This window comes from Calonectris borealis, chromosome 27, assembly GCF_964195595.1.
Source record: "Calonectris borealis chromosome 27, bCalBor7.hap1.2, whole genome shotgun sequence".
In the NCBI taxonomy this organism is placed as follows: Eukaryota; Metazoa; Chordata; class Aves; order Procellariiformes; family Procellariidae; genus Calonectris; species Calonectris borealis.
In genome coordinates, this window is record NC_134338.1 from 6,376,093 (window position 1) to 6,393,076 (window position 16,984).

Sequence of the window (16,984 nt, forward strand, 5' to 3'; positions counted from 1 at the left end):
GGCCCCCCGCCCCCGCTGCGGCCACCGTGGTTTTGTGGGGGCCCCTTCCTGCTGTCACCCTGGGTGCTACCCCACCCTGCGGGGACATAAAGGTCTCCCGGGGCTCGGGGACAGGCAGCCATGGCCCCGCTGCTGCTGGCCCTGCTCGCCGGGGTCACCGGTGCGGACCCCATGGGGACGGGGAGGGGGACATGGGTGGCATGGGGACATGGGGATGGGGACATGGGTGGCAGGGGGGATAGGGTTGGGGACATAGGGTGTTGGGGGGATGGGGACGTGGGGGACAGGGACATGGGGCTATGGGGGACAGGGAGGAGGACGTGGGGACATGGGGGGACAGGGAGGGGAATCTGGGGACATGGGGGACATGGGGACATGGGGGACAGGGAGGGGGACATGGGGACATGGGGCTATGGGGGACAGGGAAGGGGACATGGAGACATCAGGGACATGGGGAACATGGGGACATGGGGGACAGGGAGGGGGACATGGGGACATGGGGGCATGGGGCTATAGGGGACAGGGAGGGGGACATGGGGACACGGGGCTATGGTGGACAGGGAAGGGGACATGGAGACATCAGGGACATGGGGACATGGGGGACATGGGGACATGGGGGACAGGGAGGGGGACATGGGGACATGGGGGACAGGGAGGGGGACATGGGGACATGGGGGCATGGGGCTATAGGGGACAGGGAGGGGGACATGGGGACATGGGGGACAGGGAGGGGGACATGGGGACATGGGGGCATGGGGCTATAGGGGACAGGGAGGGGGACATGGGGGGGACGGGACATGAGGTCATGGGGGACATGGGGACCAGGGCGATGGGGACATGGGGGCGATGGGGACATGGGGGGGACAGGAGGGTCATGGGGGCAGGGGAGGGGACGTGGGGACGTGTCCCCTGATGTGGCACTGCCCAGCCCTGCTGCTGGCGGGGGCTGAGGGCCCCCCCCCGGGCACCCTGCCGGTGGGTGCTGGGGGGCCCCGGCTGGGCACCCCGGGGTGCCAGCGTCCCCCCGACACCGAGGACGGGCTCCAGCTGAGTGACGATGACATCATGGTGAGGGGACACGGCGGGGTCCGGGGGTGTGAGGGGCTGGGGGGGGCACCCATGAGGGACTGGGCAGGCAGTGGGGGGGCACTTACAGGGGTACTGGGGTGGGCACCAAGGGGGCACCCGTAAGGGCTCTGGGGGTGGCATCCCAGTGGGGGGTGCTGGTGGGCACTGGTGGGTACTGGTACTGGTGGGGGTACTGGTGGGCACTGGAAGGGCACCCATGGGGGACTGGACAGGCATTGGGAGGACACTGGGGGAGCATCCATGGGGGACTGGGGTGGGCACCAAGAAGGGACACTGGGTGGGAACTGGTGGGCACCGGGATGGCGTTGTGGAGGCACTGGGGTGGCATTGTGGGGGCACTGAGATGGCACTGGGGGGCACTGGTAGGCACTGGGGTGGTGTTGTGGGGGCACTGGGATGGCACTGGGGAGCACTGGGGTGGCGTTGTGGGGGCACTGGGGGGCACTAGGGTGGCATTGTGGGGGCACTGGGATGGCACTGGGGGGCACTGGGGGGGACTGGGGGGCACGAATGGCGTTGTAGGGGCACTGGGAGGCACTGGGGGGCACTGGGGTGGCGTTGTGGGGGCACTGGGATGGCACTGGCGGGCACTGGGATGGCACTGGGGGGCACTGGGGTGGCGTGGTGGCAGCGCCGGGTGCTGAGGCGCGGGTGCGCAGAGCGGGGGGGGGCTGCCCCCCGGCACCGTGCGCTGCGCCCTCTGCAAGCGGGTGGTGACGGCGCTCGGGGACGTCGTGGTCAACCCCAAGGACAAGGTGAGGGGGGGGGGGGACAATGACACGCGGTGCCCTCGTGCCAAGCCCCCCCTCCCCCGTGCGAGGCGATCTCCCCCCGTGCAACGCCCCCGTGCAAGGGGATTCCGTCCCCCGTGCAAGGTGATCCCCCCCCCGTGCCAGGTGATCCCCCCCGTGCAACGCCCCCGTGCAAGGGGATCCCCCCCCGTGCAAGGGGATCCCCCCCCCGTGCAAGGTGATTCCCCCCCCCGTGCAACGCCCCCGTGCAAGGGGATCCCCCCCCCCGTGCAACGCCCCCGTGCAAGGGGATCCCCCCCCCCGTGCAAGGGGATCCCCCCCCGTGCAAAGCCCCCGTGCAAGGTGATCCCCCCCCCCGTGCAAGGTGATCCCCCCCCCGTGCAAGGTGATCCCCCCCGTGCAAGGTGATCCCCCCCCGTGCAAGGGGATCCCCCCCACCCGTGCAAGGGGATCCCCCCCCCCGTGCAAAGCCCCCGTGCAAGGGGATCCCCCCCCCCCGTGCAAGGGGATCCCCCCCCCCCCGTGCAAGGTGCCGCCCCCCCCCCGCGCCGCCCCTCGTGCAAGGCCCTGGTGCAAGGCGATGCCCCCCCCCCCCCGCGCCGCCCCTCGTGCGCAGCCCCCCCCGCCCCCCCCCCCGGTGGCGGGTGCTGACGCGTGCCGCAGGCGGGGGTGGCGCGCGTCACCCACCGCGTGTGCGGGCGGCTGCCGGCGGGGGCGGGGCTCTGCCGTCGCCTGCTGGGCCACGCCCTGGGACGCATCGAGAAGGCCCTGGCGCGGCACGAGAGCCCCGCCCACCTCTGCGCCCACCTGCGCTGGTGCCACCCGCAGCGCTGAGGCAGGTGAGGACCCCCCCCCCCCGCCCCACGCGGGGCCCCGCCCGGCCCACGAGGGCTCTCGAGTGGAGGAGGGTGGGGCGCGGTGCTTCAGAGCCCTGACGGGAAGGGGAGCGGGGGGGGGGGCGCACCCATGGGTGCTGCCACGGCGGGAGGGGGAGCGTGGGAACGGGAGGGTGTGGGGACATGGGGACATGGGGGTGTGGGGACATGGGGGTGTGGGGGTGTGGGGACATGGGGACATGGGGGTGTGGGGTTGTGGGGACATGGGAACATGGGGGTGTGGGGGTGTGGGGACATGGGGGTGTGGGGACATGGGGACATGGGAACATGGGGGTGTGGGGACATGGGGGTGTGGGGGTGTGGGGACATGGGGACATGGGGGTGTGGGGACATGGGGGTGTGGGGGTGTGGGGACATGGGGACATGGGGGTGTGGGGACATGGGGGTGTGGGGGTGTGGGGACATGGGGACATGGGGGTGTGGGGACATGGGGGTGTGGGGACATGGGGACATGGGGGTGTGGGGACATGGGGGACATGGGGGTGTGGGGGTGTGGCGACATGGGGGGACATGGGGGTGTGGGGGGGTGGGGGTGTGGGGACATGGGGACATGGGGGTGTGGGGGGGCGGGGGGACATGGGGACATGGGGGTGTGGGGACACGGGGACATGGGAGGACATGGGGGTGTGGGGACATGGGGGGACATGGGGACATGGGGATGTGGGGACATGGGGGGACATGGGGACATGAGGACATGGGGACATGGGGGGACATGGGGGTATGGGGACACGGGGACATGGGAGGACATGAGCGACATGGGGACATGTGGGTAGGGGGGGACACGGCGACATGGAGACATGAGCCATGGTGGTAAGGGGACAAGGGGGGACATGGGGACATGGGGATGTGGGGACATGGTGGTATGGGGACACGGGGGACATGGGGGGCACTGCGGTGTGGGGGGACATGGGGGTTTGGGGACATGGGGACATCGGTGTATGGGGACATGGGGACTTGGGGGTGTAGGAACATGGGGACATGGGGGGACATGGGGGCTTGGGGACATGGGAGCAAGGGGGCGTGGAGGGGTGGGGGGGACATGGGGACGTGGGGGTGTGGGGACATGGGGGTATAGGACGGGGGACACGGGGGGACATGGGGACTAGGACATGGGGGCATGGGACATGGGACGTGGGGATGTGATGACATGGGGACACATGGGTGCCCTGTCCCCGCTGCCACCTCTCCCCCGCCAGGCACCAGCCAGCTCCGAGGGCACCCGATGTCACCAACGTCCCCCTGTGCTGTCCCCCCGTGCTGTCCCCCCACGCCATGGGCCACCCCGACCCTCCCAGCTCAATAAAGTCTTTGTCACCGCAAGAGTGGCACTGTGTCCCCTGCCACCATGGGCACCGGGGTGGGACGGGGACACGGGGACCCCGATGGGGACATGGCCATGGGGAACACGGGGGTGTAGGGACAGCGGGAGAGGCAGGGGGTGGGGGACGGGGTGGCAGCCCCCAGATGTCCCCGTGGCCGGGGCGCACGTGTCCCTGCGCCGCTGGCATCGTCCCAGCGGCCACCTCCCACCGGGGCTATAAGAGGCCGCAGGGTTTGGCCCTGCCAGCGCTGCCATGGCACCGCCACCGTCACCGTCACCCGCGCTGGCACTCCTCCTCGCCCTCCTCTGTGCCACCCCAGGTAGGGCCCCCCCCCACCCCCAGGCTGGGTGCACCCCCAAAGCTGGGTGCCCCCCCCAAAGCTGGGTGCCCCCCCCAAAGCTGGGTGCAACCCCAGATCTGGGTGCTACCCCTCCCAAAGCTTGGTGCCCCTCCAATGCTAGGTGCCCCCCCGCCCAGGGCTGGGTGCATGCCCAGATCTGGGTGCCCCCCAAAGTTGGGTGCACTCCCAGAGCTGGGTAACCCCCCCCCAGACCTGGTTGCCCACCCAAAGCTGCGTGCAACCCCCCCCCAGATCTGCGTGCCCCCCATCTAGAGCTGGGTGCAACCCCACCCAGGGTTGGGTGCCCACCCAAAGCTGGGTGCACCCCCCCCCGGGGACCCTAGGGTGGAGTGGGGGGTGCCCAGACGCCTGGGTCCCCTCCCCAGGGCTGGGCTGGGGGTGGGGGAGGACCCACATTGGGGGTGAAGGGCCCGGACACCTGGGTGCCCTCTTGAGGCTAGGGGTGGGTCCTTGGGTGGGGGGGTCCCAGACACCTGGGTACCCCCATGAGGGCTGGGGGCGGGATGGGGCACCTGGGAGGGGGGGTGGTATTGGGGTGGGGGTCCCGGACGCCCGGGTCCCCCACGAGACCGGGGTGGGGGTGCTGGGTGCTGACGGCGGCTGCAGGGCTGGGGGTGCCGGGGGGACGCTGCGGGGTGCCCCCCCCCGCCTGGTGCCAGAGCTGGGAGACGGCGCTGCGCTGCGGGGCCCTGGGGCACTGCGCCCGCCGCGCCTGGGCACCCCCCGCCACGGTGAGAGCCCCTCGCCCCCCACCCACCGCCCCCGGGCCCCCGTGTGTCCCCAGAGCCCCCCCGAATGTCCCCTCCCTTTGTCCCCATGCCCCCTGTAGGGACCCATACCCTACGTCCCATGTCCCATGCACCATGTCCCCGTGTGCCATGTCCCCATTTCCCCATGTCCCCCATGTCCCAATGTCCCCATTCCCCCATGTCCCCCATGTCCCCATGTCCCCATTCCCCCATGTCCCCATTCCCCCATGTCCCCCATGTCCCCATGTCCCCATTCCCCCATGTCCCCCATGTCCCCCATGTCCCCATGTCCCCATTCCCCCATGTCCCCATTCCCCCATGTCCCCCATGTCCCCATGTCCCCATTCCCCCATGTCCCCATTCCCCCATGTCCCCCATGTCCCCATGTCCCCATGTCCCCATTCCCCCATGTCCCCATTCCCCCATGTCTCCCATGTCCCCATGTCCCCCATGTCCCCATGTCCCAATGTCCCCATGTCCCCCATGTCCCCATTCCCCCATGTCCCCCATGTCCCCATTCCCCCATGTCCCCCATGTCCCCATGTCCCAATGTCCCCATGTCCCCCATGTCCCCATTCCCCCATGTCCCCCATGTCCCCATGTCCCCCATGTCCCCATTCCCCCATGTCCCCCATGTCCCCATGTCCCAATGTCCCCATGTCCCCCATGTCCCCATTCCCCCATGTCCCCCATGTCCCCATGTCCCAATGTCCCCATGTCCCCCATGTCCCCATTCCCCCATGTCCCCCATGTCCCCATGTCCCCATTCCCCCATGTCCCCATTCCCCCATGTCTCCCATGTCCCCATGTCCCCCATGTCCCCATGTCCCAATGTCCCCATGTCCCCCATGTCCCCATTCCCCCATGTCCCCCATGTCCCCATGTCCCAATGTCCCCCATGTCCCCATTCCCCCATGTCCCCCATGTCCCCATGTCCCCATGTCCCCCATGTCCCCATTCCCCCATGTCCCCCATGTCCCCATGTCCCAATGTCCCCATGTCCCCCATGTCCCAATGTCCCCATGTCGCCCATGCCCCCATGTCCCAATGTCCCCATGTCCCCATTCCCCCATGTCCCCATTCCCCCATGTCCCCATGTCCCAATGTCCCCATGTCCCCCATGTCCCCATTCCCCCATGTCCCCATGTCCCCATTCCCCCATGTCCCCCATGTCCCAATGTCTCCATGTCCCCATTCCCCCATGTCCCCATGCCACACAATTGTATGTCCCCATGCCATATGTCCCCATGTCCCCATGTCCCCATGCCCCATCCCCATGTCCCCATATGTCCCCATGTCCCCATGCCCCATCCCCATGTCCCCATGCCATATGTCCCCCTGTCCCCATGCCATATCTCCCTATGTCCCCAAGTTCATTTCCCCACATCCTACACCCCATGCCATATGTCCCTACGTCACATGACCCTGTGTCCCCATGTCCCATGTCCCGTGTCCCCGTGTCCCATGTCCCCGTGGCTGGTGCCACCTCTCGCAGGACATATGCGCCGACTGCCAGCAGATCGTCACCCTCCTCACCCACATGGTCAACGAGTCGGCCACCAAGGTGGGCCCCATGGGGATGGGGTGGGCACGGGGTGGCCACCGTGGGTGCCACCACGGGTGACAGCACAGGTGCCATGGTGGCTGTGGGCGCAGGCGACCGTGGAGGGCTTCCTGCGGCGGGAGTGCGCGGCGCTGCCGGTGCCCACCATGGTGCCACCCTGCCAGAACCTGGTCCACGAGTACTTCAGCCTCCTCCTCACTGACCTCGAGGGGTACCTCGTGAGTGGGCACCCACGGGTGCTGCGGCCGATGGGTGGGGGCGGCAGGGGGTGCTGGGGGGATTGGGGACACCGCATCGAGTGGAGACACCTTGGGGTGCTGGGGGGATTGGGGACACCGTGCCATCTGGGGACACCTCAGGGGTGCTGGGGGACACCATGCCATCCAGGGACACCTTAGGGTGCTGGGGACACCATGCCATCTGTCCCCACCTTGGGGACACTGTGCCAGTTGGGGACATCTTGGGGTGCTGGGGGGATTGGGGACACCTTGGGGGTGCTTGGGGGCACCTTGGGGTGCTGGGGGGATTGGGGACACTGCCCACCTGGGGACACCTGGGGGTGCTTGGGGACATGGTGCCATCCGGGTCACCTTGGAGTGTCCCATGCTGGGTGCCCTCACCCTGCTCTCCCAGAAGCCCTCAGCCGTCTGTGCCCACCTGGAGCTGTGCCCGGGCGAGCCCGGGGGGGCCCCGGCCGTGCCCCCCCTCAGGACACTCAGCACCCGCCTGCAGGTACGGGTCCTGGGGGCTGGGGGTGGTGGGTGCCCGGGGGCATCGGCATGGGCTCTGCTGGGCATCAGTGTGGGCATGGGCATCTACGTGGGCATGGACTCGGGTGTCTCTGTGGGCTTCTACGTGGGCATGGACATTGGCATGGACATCTCTGTGGGCACCTCTGTGGGCATGGACATGGGCATCTACATGGGCATGGATGTGGGTGTCTTTGTGGGCATCTCCATGGGTGTCTCTGTGGGCATCTACGTGGGCATGGACGTCTCTCTGGGCACCACTGTGGGCATGGACATGGGCATCTATGTGGATGTCTCTCTGGGCATCTCCATGGGTGTCTGTGGGCATCTACGTGGGCATGGACATGGGCATCTCCATGGATGTCTCTGTGGGCATCTACATGGGCATCTCTTTGGGCATCTATGTGGGCGTCTCTGTGGGCATCTCTGTGGGTGTCTATGTGGGCGTCTATGTGAGCATGGACATGGGCATCTCCATGGGAGTCTCTGTGGGCATCTACGTGGGCATGGACATGGGCACGGATGTCTCTCTGGGCACCTCTGTGGGCATGGACATGGGCATCTCCATGGGTGTCTGTGGGCATCTCCATGGGCATCTCTGTGGGCATCTCCATGGGTGTCTCTGGGCATCTCTGTGGGCATCTACATGGGCATGGACATGGGCATCTCCATGGGCGTCTCTGTGAGCATCTATGCGGGCATCCCTGTGGGCATCTTCACGGGTGTCTATGTGGGCATAACCATGGCCATAAATACAGGAATCTACGCGGGCATCTACACAGGCTTCTATAGGGGCACCCCGCGGGTGTTTACACGGGCATCTTGAAGTGCCCCTACACGGCCACGAACAGGGGCACCCTCGGGGGCACCTCTGTGGGCACCTACACGGGTGTAGACACAGCCACAGAGCCGGGCACCCAGAGGCCCCTCTACAGACACAAGCACATCCAGAGCCCCACCATTAGCCTCCAGAGTGAACGCTTGTCCCCAGGTCACCGCCGGCGAGGCCCTGCCCGTGCCGCTGCCGCTGTGCTGGCTGTGCCGCACCTTCCTGGCCCGCGCCGAGGCCACCGTCCCCAAGGAGACGGTGGCGACGGCGGCGGCGGGGCTGTGCCGGGTGCTGCCGGTGGCGGTGGCGGGCGCGTGCCAGTGCCTGGCGCAACGGTACGCGGTGCTGGCGCTGGAGGGGCTGCTGGGGCGCCTGGCCCCCCGCCTGCTCTGTCACCTGCTCCTCTCCTGCCGCCCCGAGGAGGGTTACGCCCCGTTGTCACCTCCCCGGCGTCCCCTCGGGGCCACCGCGGTCTCACCGGCTGCTTCTGTCGGCGCTGAGGTGAGCGGGGTGACGGGATGGCCGTGGTGGCACCGGGTGACGAGGGTGGGGGTGGCACTGCGGGGTGAGCTCTTGGGGACGTGCCTGGGGGGGGGGTGATGGTCCCCAGGGATGTGACAGGGCACCCAAGGGTGTCACAGCCCCTGGGGACAGGACTTGGGGTGTCACAGCCCCTGGGGACATGCTGGGGACCCAAAGGGTGTCACAGCCTCTGGGGACACGTCCTGGGGACCCAAAGGGTGTCACAGCCCCTGGGGACAGGACCTGGGGTGTCACAGCCCCTGGGGACATGCTGGGGACCCAAAGGGTGTCACAGCCTCTGGGGACACGTCCTGGGGACCCAAAGGGTGTCACAGCCCCTGGGGACACGTCCTGGGGTGTCACAGCCCCTGGGGACATGCTGGGGACCCAAAGAGTGTCACAGCCTCTGGGGACACGTCCTGGGGACCCAAAGGGTGTCACAGCCCCTGGGGACACGTCCTGGGGTGTCACAGCCCCTGGGGACATGCTGGGGACCCAAAGGGTGTCACAGCCTCTGGGGACAGGTCCTGGGGTGTCACAGCCCCTGGGGACATGCTGGGGACCTGAAGGGTGTCACAGTCCCTGGGGACAGGACCTGGGGTGTCACAGCCCCTGGGGACATGCTGGGGACCCAAAGGGTGCCACAGCCCTGGGGACCCATCCTGGGGGTGTCACAGCCCCAAGGGCACATCCTAGGGACCTACAGGGTGTCACAGCCCCCAGGGACATGTCCTGGGGTGTCACAGGCCCTGGGCACATATCCCAGGGGTGTCACAGCCCCGAGGGACATGCTGGGGGCCCAAAGGGTGACACAGCCCCTGAGGACATGTCCCAGGGTGTGACAGCCCCAAGTGACACATCCTGAGGTGTCACAGCCCCAGAGGTGATACCCAGGGGTGCCACATCCCCGAGCGGGTGCCATGACCCCTGGGGACACAGCGAGGTCCCCAAAAGGTGTCACACCCCCAGAGAACGTGCCAGGTCCCCCAAAGGTGTCACAGCCCCCAGGGGACACCCTCAGGGGTGCCACCAGCTATAGGACCCCCCAAGGTGGGGGGACACCGAGAGTGCCACAACCCCAAAAGGACTCACCAAGGACGTCACAGCCCTGGGGAGGGGGTTCCTGGGGGTGTCCCCACCTCGGGGGGGGGAGTGGCACCGGTGACATCCGTGTCCCCACCCCGCAAGGACCTCCCCGCGTTGTCCCTAAACCCGGGACCCTGCGCCCTGGGCCCGACCTACTGGTGCTCCAGCCCCGCGGCCGCCCGCCGCTGCCAGGTGAGGGGGGGACAAAGGGGACAAGGCGGGGGGGGGGGGGGACAAAGGGGGGGGCTGGCACCCACCTCACCCCCCAACTTACCCCCCCCCGCTCTCCCCCAGGCCCTGCAGCACTGCCAGGAGCACGTCTGGGTGTAGGGGGGGGGGGGCACAAGGACACCCCCTCCTCCACCCGCCCCCCAGCCCCCAAATAAAGCTTGGATGCTGCCTCAGTTTCCCCAATTTTTCGGGGTGTTGCGGGGGGGGGTGACGGGGTGCGGCTTTCTCGGAAAGCAGGCGGGTTTTTGCACCTCCCAGAAGCTGCGAAAACCACGACCCCCCCGCCCCCAAAAAGGAGCGAAGGCGGGACACGGTTACAAAAATACGGCGGGTGGCCTTCAATTGGGAGCAGGGGGGGGGATTTGGGTGCCCCCGCCGGGGCTGTGGGTGCCCCCGCGGGGGTTGTGGGTGCCCCTGGTTGTGGGTGCTCCCAGGGGGGCTGCGGGTGTCCCTGGGGGGGCGGGGAATGGGTGTCCCCGGGGGGGGCTCAGGCGCCTTGTTGGTTTGTCTCGTCCTCCTCGCGCCGCTTCCAGATCTGCAGCAGAGCGGGGTGGGGGGGTGGGGGTCAGGGGACATTTTTGGGGGTGACAAGTGGCCCTTGGGACCCCCCCCCCGGCTACTGTCACCCAAGCCCCTCACCTGGATGTACGCCTCCGAGAGGGTGATCATCTGCGGCAAGATGTCGGTCACCTGCAGGTCCTGCAGCTCGTACCACTTCCCCGTGCCCTGCGAGGGGACAGCGGTGACACCGGGGGGGCCACCCCTCCTTGTCACACCCCCCCCCCACCCAGGGGAAGAGGGACACTCACGTGGTGCAGCACGTGGATACGGTAAGAGCCCTCGGAGGGCTTCCCGTCGTGCACGATGTTGGCGATGAGGTCGTAGGTGGTGTTGGCGTGCGCCGCTTGCACCTCCTCCGACAGGTACTCCCGCAGGTCCACGTTCCTGTGGGGGACACCCCCGGAGCACGCGACACCCCTCAACTGGGTGTCACCAGCATCCAAACCTCAGAGGAACCCCTACACCACCCACAAAACCACCCTAGATGCTTCCAAACCCCTCTAGATGCTTCCAAACCCCCCTTAGATGCTTCCAAACCCCCCTTAGATGCTTCCAAACTCCTCTTAGATGCTTCCAAACCCCTCTTAGATGCTTCCAAACCCCTCTTAGATGCTTCCAAACCCCTCTTAGATGCTTCCAAACCCCCCTTAGATGCTTCCAAACCCCCCTTAGATGCTTCCAAACCCCCCTTAGATGCTTCCAAACCCCTCTTAGATGCTTCCAAACCCCCCTTAGATGCTTCCAAAGCCCTCTTGGATGCTTCCAAACCTCTCTTAGATGCTTCCAAACCCCTCTTAGATGCTTCCAAACCCCTCTTAGATGCTTCCAAACTCCCCTTAGATGCTTCCAAACCCCTCTTAGATGCTTCCAAACCCCTCTTAGATGCTTCCAAACCCCTCTTAGATGCTTCCAAACCCCCCTTAGATGCTTCCAAAGCCCTCTTGGATGCTTCCAAACCTCTCTTAGATGCTTCCAAACCCCCCTTAGATGCTTTCAAACCCCTCTTAGATGCTTCCAAACCCCCCTTAGATGCTTTCAAACTCCCCTTGGATGTTTCCAACCCCCCCTTAGATGCTTCCAAATGCCTCTTAGATTATTTCAAGCCCCCCTCAGATCTTATAACCCCCTCTAGATGCTTACAAACTCCCCTAGATGCTTACAAACGCACCCCAGATGCTTTCAACCCCCTCAGATGCCTACAGTCCCTTCCTAGATGCTTCCAAACCCCTCTTAGATGCTTCAAAACTCCCCTTAGATGCTTCAAAACCCCCCTTAAATGCCTCAAAACCCCTCCTAGATTATTTCAAGCCCCCCTTAGATGCTTATATCCCCTTCTAGATGCTTACAAACTCCCCTAGATGCTTACAAACGCATCCCAGATGCTTTCAACCCCCCCAGATGCCTACAACCCCTTCCTAGATGCTTTCAAACCCCCCTAGATGCTTCCAAACCCCTCCTAGATTATTTCAACCCGCCCAGATACTTTCAAACCTCTCCTAAATTATTTCAAGTCCCCCTCAGATGCTTATAACCCCCTCTTAGATGCTTACAACCCCCTCTTAAATGCTTACAAACTCCTCCAGATGCTTACAAAGCCCCCCCAGATGCTTTCAAGCCCCTCCTAGATGCTTCCAAACCTCCCCCAGATGCTTTCAAACCTCTCCTGGATGCTTCCAAACCCCCAACGTGGCACAGAGAAAGGGAGACGAAGACGCCAAGCGCCCACCGAGGCATCTTCACCACTCACGTGATGGGAAAGTTGACGATGGTGGGATTCTTCTCCACGAAGAAGTTGTTCTTGGTGAAGCGTTTGATGCAGAAGATGAGGTAGGGAGGCAGTTTAGTGAGCTGGAAGCGCTTGAGAAAGTTCTCCTTGTAGGTCTTGTACTCTTTCTCGGTGGCGCCGTTGAATTTGGCCAAGATGCTGAAGAGGGGGACCTGGGGGATGATAAGCTGCTCCTTCTCGTCCTTGTAGAGCGGGGCGGTGGGAAGGTCCAACGTCAGGTACATGAAGGTGGATTCTACCATCATCTCCTGGTACTCGGTGTTCTGCAGGAGCTGCGCCTTCTCCTCGGCCGGCTGCGGGAGACGGGGCTCAGAGGGGGGGGTTCGTAGACCCCCACGGGGGTGAGAAATGCCCCCCGCTTCGCCCCTCCACGTACTCACCAGATCCGGGTGAGGCAGTTTTTTGGTGAAGATACGCATGGAGCCCTGGAAGACGTCGGTGACGATGGCTGTGGGGACAGAAAGACGTTGAGGGGGGCACCGGGGGTGACAAACGTTACCCGAGGGGGTGCCCCAAGGGCCTTCATCACCCTCCGCTCACTCTTCTTCTTCTTTTTCGTGCCGCCCAGGGCCGAGTGCAGGGCGTTCAGGAACCAGGAGAGGAAATCCACCCCGTCCCCTACAAACCAGAGGGTAAATCAGAACGTGGGGGGCCAGACCCAGCACCCCCTCCCCCCCCAATCCTGCTCCTCACCTTGCTTGGTGATCTGGAAGTTCTTCTTGCTGCAGAGGACCACGGCCTGCAACATCTCGTGGGGCGAAACGTGCGCTTTGAAGTTCCGGGGGTTCCATAACTTCCTCATCAGCTCCCCGAAACGCTGCACCAGCAGGAACATGATGTCCCCGGGCGGGCGTTGGATGCTCTTGTAATTCTCCTCTTCCAAAAAATAATTCCTCAACGGCGGCACGTTGGATAAAGCCTGCGGGAAAAGAAGCTGGGAAGAATCCCGGGGAGGGAATTTGGAGGGTTTCCACCCCAAAAATGAAGCGTGGAGCTCTCCTCCACGGGTGATACCTGAAGGACGGCGTTGGCGTAGTCGTTGGCTTTGATGTTGTTGAGCCCCACGATGCCGGGTAGATACGTGGTGCCGTCGTAGGCACGGGAGAGCTTGGCCTGCTTGTCCAGGTTGGTGATCTGCTGCGCGGTGAAGGTGGGCTTCAGCACGTACTGCGGGAGAGAAACGGCGTCGGAAAAGGTGAGGAGGGGGGGGGACACGAAGCTGAACCCGCCCCGGGGAGGGGGGCTCGGTCCCCCCCCCCGCCGCACCGTGATGTCCTCCAGCGAGGAGTCGATGATCTCGTAGTTGTCGGGGAGGCAATAAAATTTGAGGGTGTGGAGGTTGAGGAAAACGTGGTGGCTGAACTGGACGCTGTGGATGTAGGCGTGAGACTTCAGCCCGCGGCCTGGGAGGAAGAGGAGGGGGTCAAGGTGGGGGCTTGGGGGGGTCGAGGGGGGATCACGGGGAGCCTCGGGTCCCCGGAGAGGAGAGACGGGGGGGTGGAGAAGCCAGGAGAAGGTGGAGATGGGACAGAAGCGATTCGCCACCCGCACCTGGGGCTGCTTTTGCCCACCCTGAGGGTCCCCGTGTGCCCCCAAGGCAGCACCCCAGCCCCTGGGTGTCGTGGGTGTCCCCAGTGTCCCCCCCGGCAGCACCCCAGCCCCTGGATGTCCCCAGTGTCCCCCCCGGCAGCACCCCAGCCCCTGGGTGTCCCCTGTTCCCCACCCTGGACCCTTGGTGTCCCCAGTGTCCCACCCCCAGCAGCACCTCAGCCGCTGGGTGTCCCCAGAGTCCCCCCAGGTGTCCCCTTTGTGTCCCCTGACAGCACCCAGTCTCTAGGTGTCCTCCATGTCCCCACCCAGGCAGCACCCCGGCCCCTGGGTGTCCCCCCCTCCAGTAGCACCCCGGCCCCTGGGTGTCCCCAGTATCCCCCCCCAGCAGCACCCCGGCTCCTGGTGTCCCGGTGTGTCCCCCCAAGCAGCACCCCAGCCCCTGGGCGTCCCCCATGTCACCCCCAGCAGCACCCCAGCCCCTGGGTGTCCCCAATGTGTCCCCCCAGCAGCACCCCGGCTCCTGGATGTCCCGGTGCGTCCCCGCTAGCAGCACCCTGGCTCCCGGGTGTCCCGGTGTGTCCCCCCCAGCAGCACCCCAGTCCCTGGATGTCCCCCCCCAGCAGCACCCAGGCTCCTGGGTGTCCCAGTGTCCCCCCCCAAGCAGCCCCCGAGCCCCTGGGTGTCCCCCATGTCCACCCCAGCAGCACCCCGGCCCCTGAGTGTCCCCCATGTCACCCCCAGCAGCACCCCAGCCCCTGGGTGTCCCCCGTGTCCCCCCAGGCAGCACCCCGGCTCCTGGGTATCCCCTGTGTCCCCCCAAGCAGCACCCCAGCTCCTGGATATCCCAGTGTCCCCCCCCCCAGCAGCACCCCAGTCCCTGGATGTCCCCCCCCAGCAGCACCCTGGCTCCTGGGTGTCCCAGTGTCCCCCCGCAAGCAGCCCCCGAGCCCCTGGGTGTCCCCCATGTCCACCCCAGCAGCACCCCAGCCCCTGGATGTCCCCGCCGGCAGCACCCCGGCCCCTGGGTGTTCCGGTGTCCCCCCCCAGCAGCACCCCAGCCCCTGGGTGTCCCCCGTGTCACCCCCAGCAGCACCCCAGACCCTGGGTGTCCCCCATGTCCACCCCAGCAGCACCCCAGCCCCTGGATGTCCCCCCCCAGCAGCACCCCGGCCCCTGGGTGTCCCAGTGTCCCCCCCCAGCAGCACCCCAGCCCCTGGGTGTCCCCCATGTCACCCCCAGCAGCTCCCCAGCCCCTGGGTGTCCCCCATGTCCCCCCAAGCAGCACCCCGGCTCCTGGATGTCCCCCCCCAGCAGCACCCCGGCTCCTGGGTGTCCCAGTGTCCCCCCCCAAGCAGCCCCCAAGCCCCTGGGTGTCCCCCATGTCCACCCCAGCAGCACCCCAGCCTCTGCGTGTGTCCCCCCAGCAGCACCCCAGCCCCTGGATGTCGCCCCCCAGCAGCACCCTGGCTCCTGGGTGTCCCAGTGTCCCCCCCCAAGCAGCCCCCCAGCCCCTGAGTGTCCCCCATGTCCACCCCAGCAGCACCCCAGACCCTGGATGTCCCCCCCCAGCAGCACCCCGGCTCCTGGGTGTCCCAGTGTCCCCCCCCAAGCAGCCCCCCAGCCCCTGAGTGTCCCCTATGTCTACCCCAGCAGCACCCTGGCCCCTGGGTGTCCCCCCCCAGCAGCACCCCGGTCCCCGGGCGAGGGGGGGGCTCACCCTGGAAGTACTTCCCGCAGACGAGGCAGGCGTAGACGTTGATGTGGGACAGCGAGATGGAGCAGAGCTTCTCGAAATCAAAGTCCAGGACGCTCCTGGGATGGGGACAGAGCTGCGGGTGAGCTGGGGGGGGACCCCCAGGGATAGGGGGGGATCCCCAGGAAGGGGGGGGAACCCCTGGGGGACCCCAAAACGCCCTGACCCGTCCCCCCCAGCTCACTTGTTGATGGTGTCCAGGTAGGGGCAGTGCCGGCTGCGCTGGTCCTCGGGGTCGAAACGGCCATAGCGCACTGCGGGGGGAAGGGCTCGTTAACGAAAGGAGGTCATTAACGAAGGGGGGTCATTAACGAAGGGGGGGCTCGTTAGCGAAGGGGGGTGATTAACGAAGGGGGGCTCGTTAGCGAAGAGGGGTGCAGGGGGGCTCAGGATGACACCCTGCATCAGAGATGGAGCAAATGCCTCCCCCCCCCCGCCATTAAGCACCCCCGGGGCTGAGCCCGGTCCCCCCCCGGTGCCTCCTCCCCTCCCCAGACCTAAACCCGGGACCCCCAGGATCAGTCCCGGTGCCCACCCGTACACCCCGGTGTCCACCTCCCCACACCCCGGTTCCCCACCACCACCACCACCCCGGTGCCCCCCCCCGTACACTCAGTCCCCCTACACATCCCGGTCCCACCCCCCGGTCCCCCCACCCCCGGTCCCGATCCCCACCGGTGGGCTCGGGCTCAGGATCGGAGTCGCCATCAGGCTCACGCTCACGCTTGACCCGCACCGGGCCGGTGGGGGTGGCGGTGCCGGAGCCCCCCCAGAAGCCGGTACCGGTGCCCGGCTCCCGCTTGATACGGGCGGGATCCACCGGGAGCGGGAGGGCCAGGCCCGGCTCCGCCGCCTCCCGCCGCCCGCGGTCCCGCTCCGCCTCCCGCCGCCCCCGGGACCGCTCCGCCTCCCCCTCTCGGCGGCTCCGCGACGAGCCCCGCGACGAGGAGGAGCCGCCGCCGCCGCCCGCCCCCCGCGGGGCCGCCCGGGCCTCCCGCTCCCGCTCCCGCTTCCCGCGGCTCGACATCCCGCCCACTGCGCAGGCGCGGGGGGCGCAGTGCGCAGGCGCGGCGGTGGCACCGCGCAGGCGCAACCGAGGGGGCGGAGTCAGACCGTGCTAAGTGGCGACTGCGCATGCGCAGAACCGCCGCAGCCGTCACTTTGCGCATGCGCCATCGGCCAA

The 16,984-nt window shown here is 66.8% G+C and overlaps 2 protein-coding genes across 2 annotated transcripts; one reads left to right on the forward strand and one right to left on the reverse strand.

Moving 5' to 3' along the window:
- The first annotated feature begins 4,311 nt into the window (after positions 1-4,311).
- On the forward strand, positions 4,312-10,316 carry SFTPB (surfactant protein B). Its single transcript, XM_075175041.1, has 8 exons — positions 4,312-4,378; positions 5,027-5,151; positions 6,665-6,733; positions 6,826-6,951; positions 7,367-7,465; positions 8,474-8,812; positions 10,022-10,111; positions 10,214-10,316. Exons 1-8 carry the CDS (start codon positions 4,312-4,314, stop codon positions 10,247-10,249), a joined length of 951 nt encoding a protein of 316 aa, XP_075031142.1. The 3' UTR covers positions 10,250-10,316.
- A 148-nt stretch (positions 10,317-10,464) lies between these two features.
- On the reverse strand, positions 10,465-16,828 carry USP39 (ubiquitin specific peptidase 39). Its single transcript, XM_075175040.1, has 12 exons — positions 16,477-16,828; positions 15,986-16,055; positions 15,766-15,860; positions 13,764-13,900; positions 13,512-13,664; positions 13,191-13,416; positions 13,038-13,115; positions 12,878-12,945; positions 12,459-12,790; positions 10,960-11,095; positions 10,790-10,876; positions 10,465-10,685 (listed from the first exon to the last, which is right to left on the reverse strand). Exons 1-12 carry the CDS (start codon positions 16,826-16,828, stop codon positions 10,638-10,640), a joined length of 1,782 nt encoding a protein of 593 aa, XP_075031141.1. The 3' UTR covers positions 10,465-10,637.
- Positions 16,829-16,984: the final 156 nt, after the last annotated feature.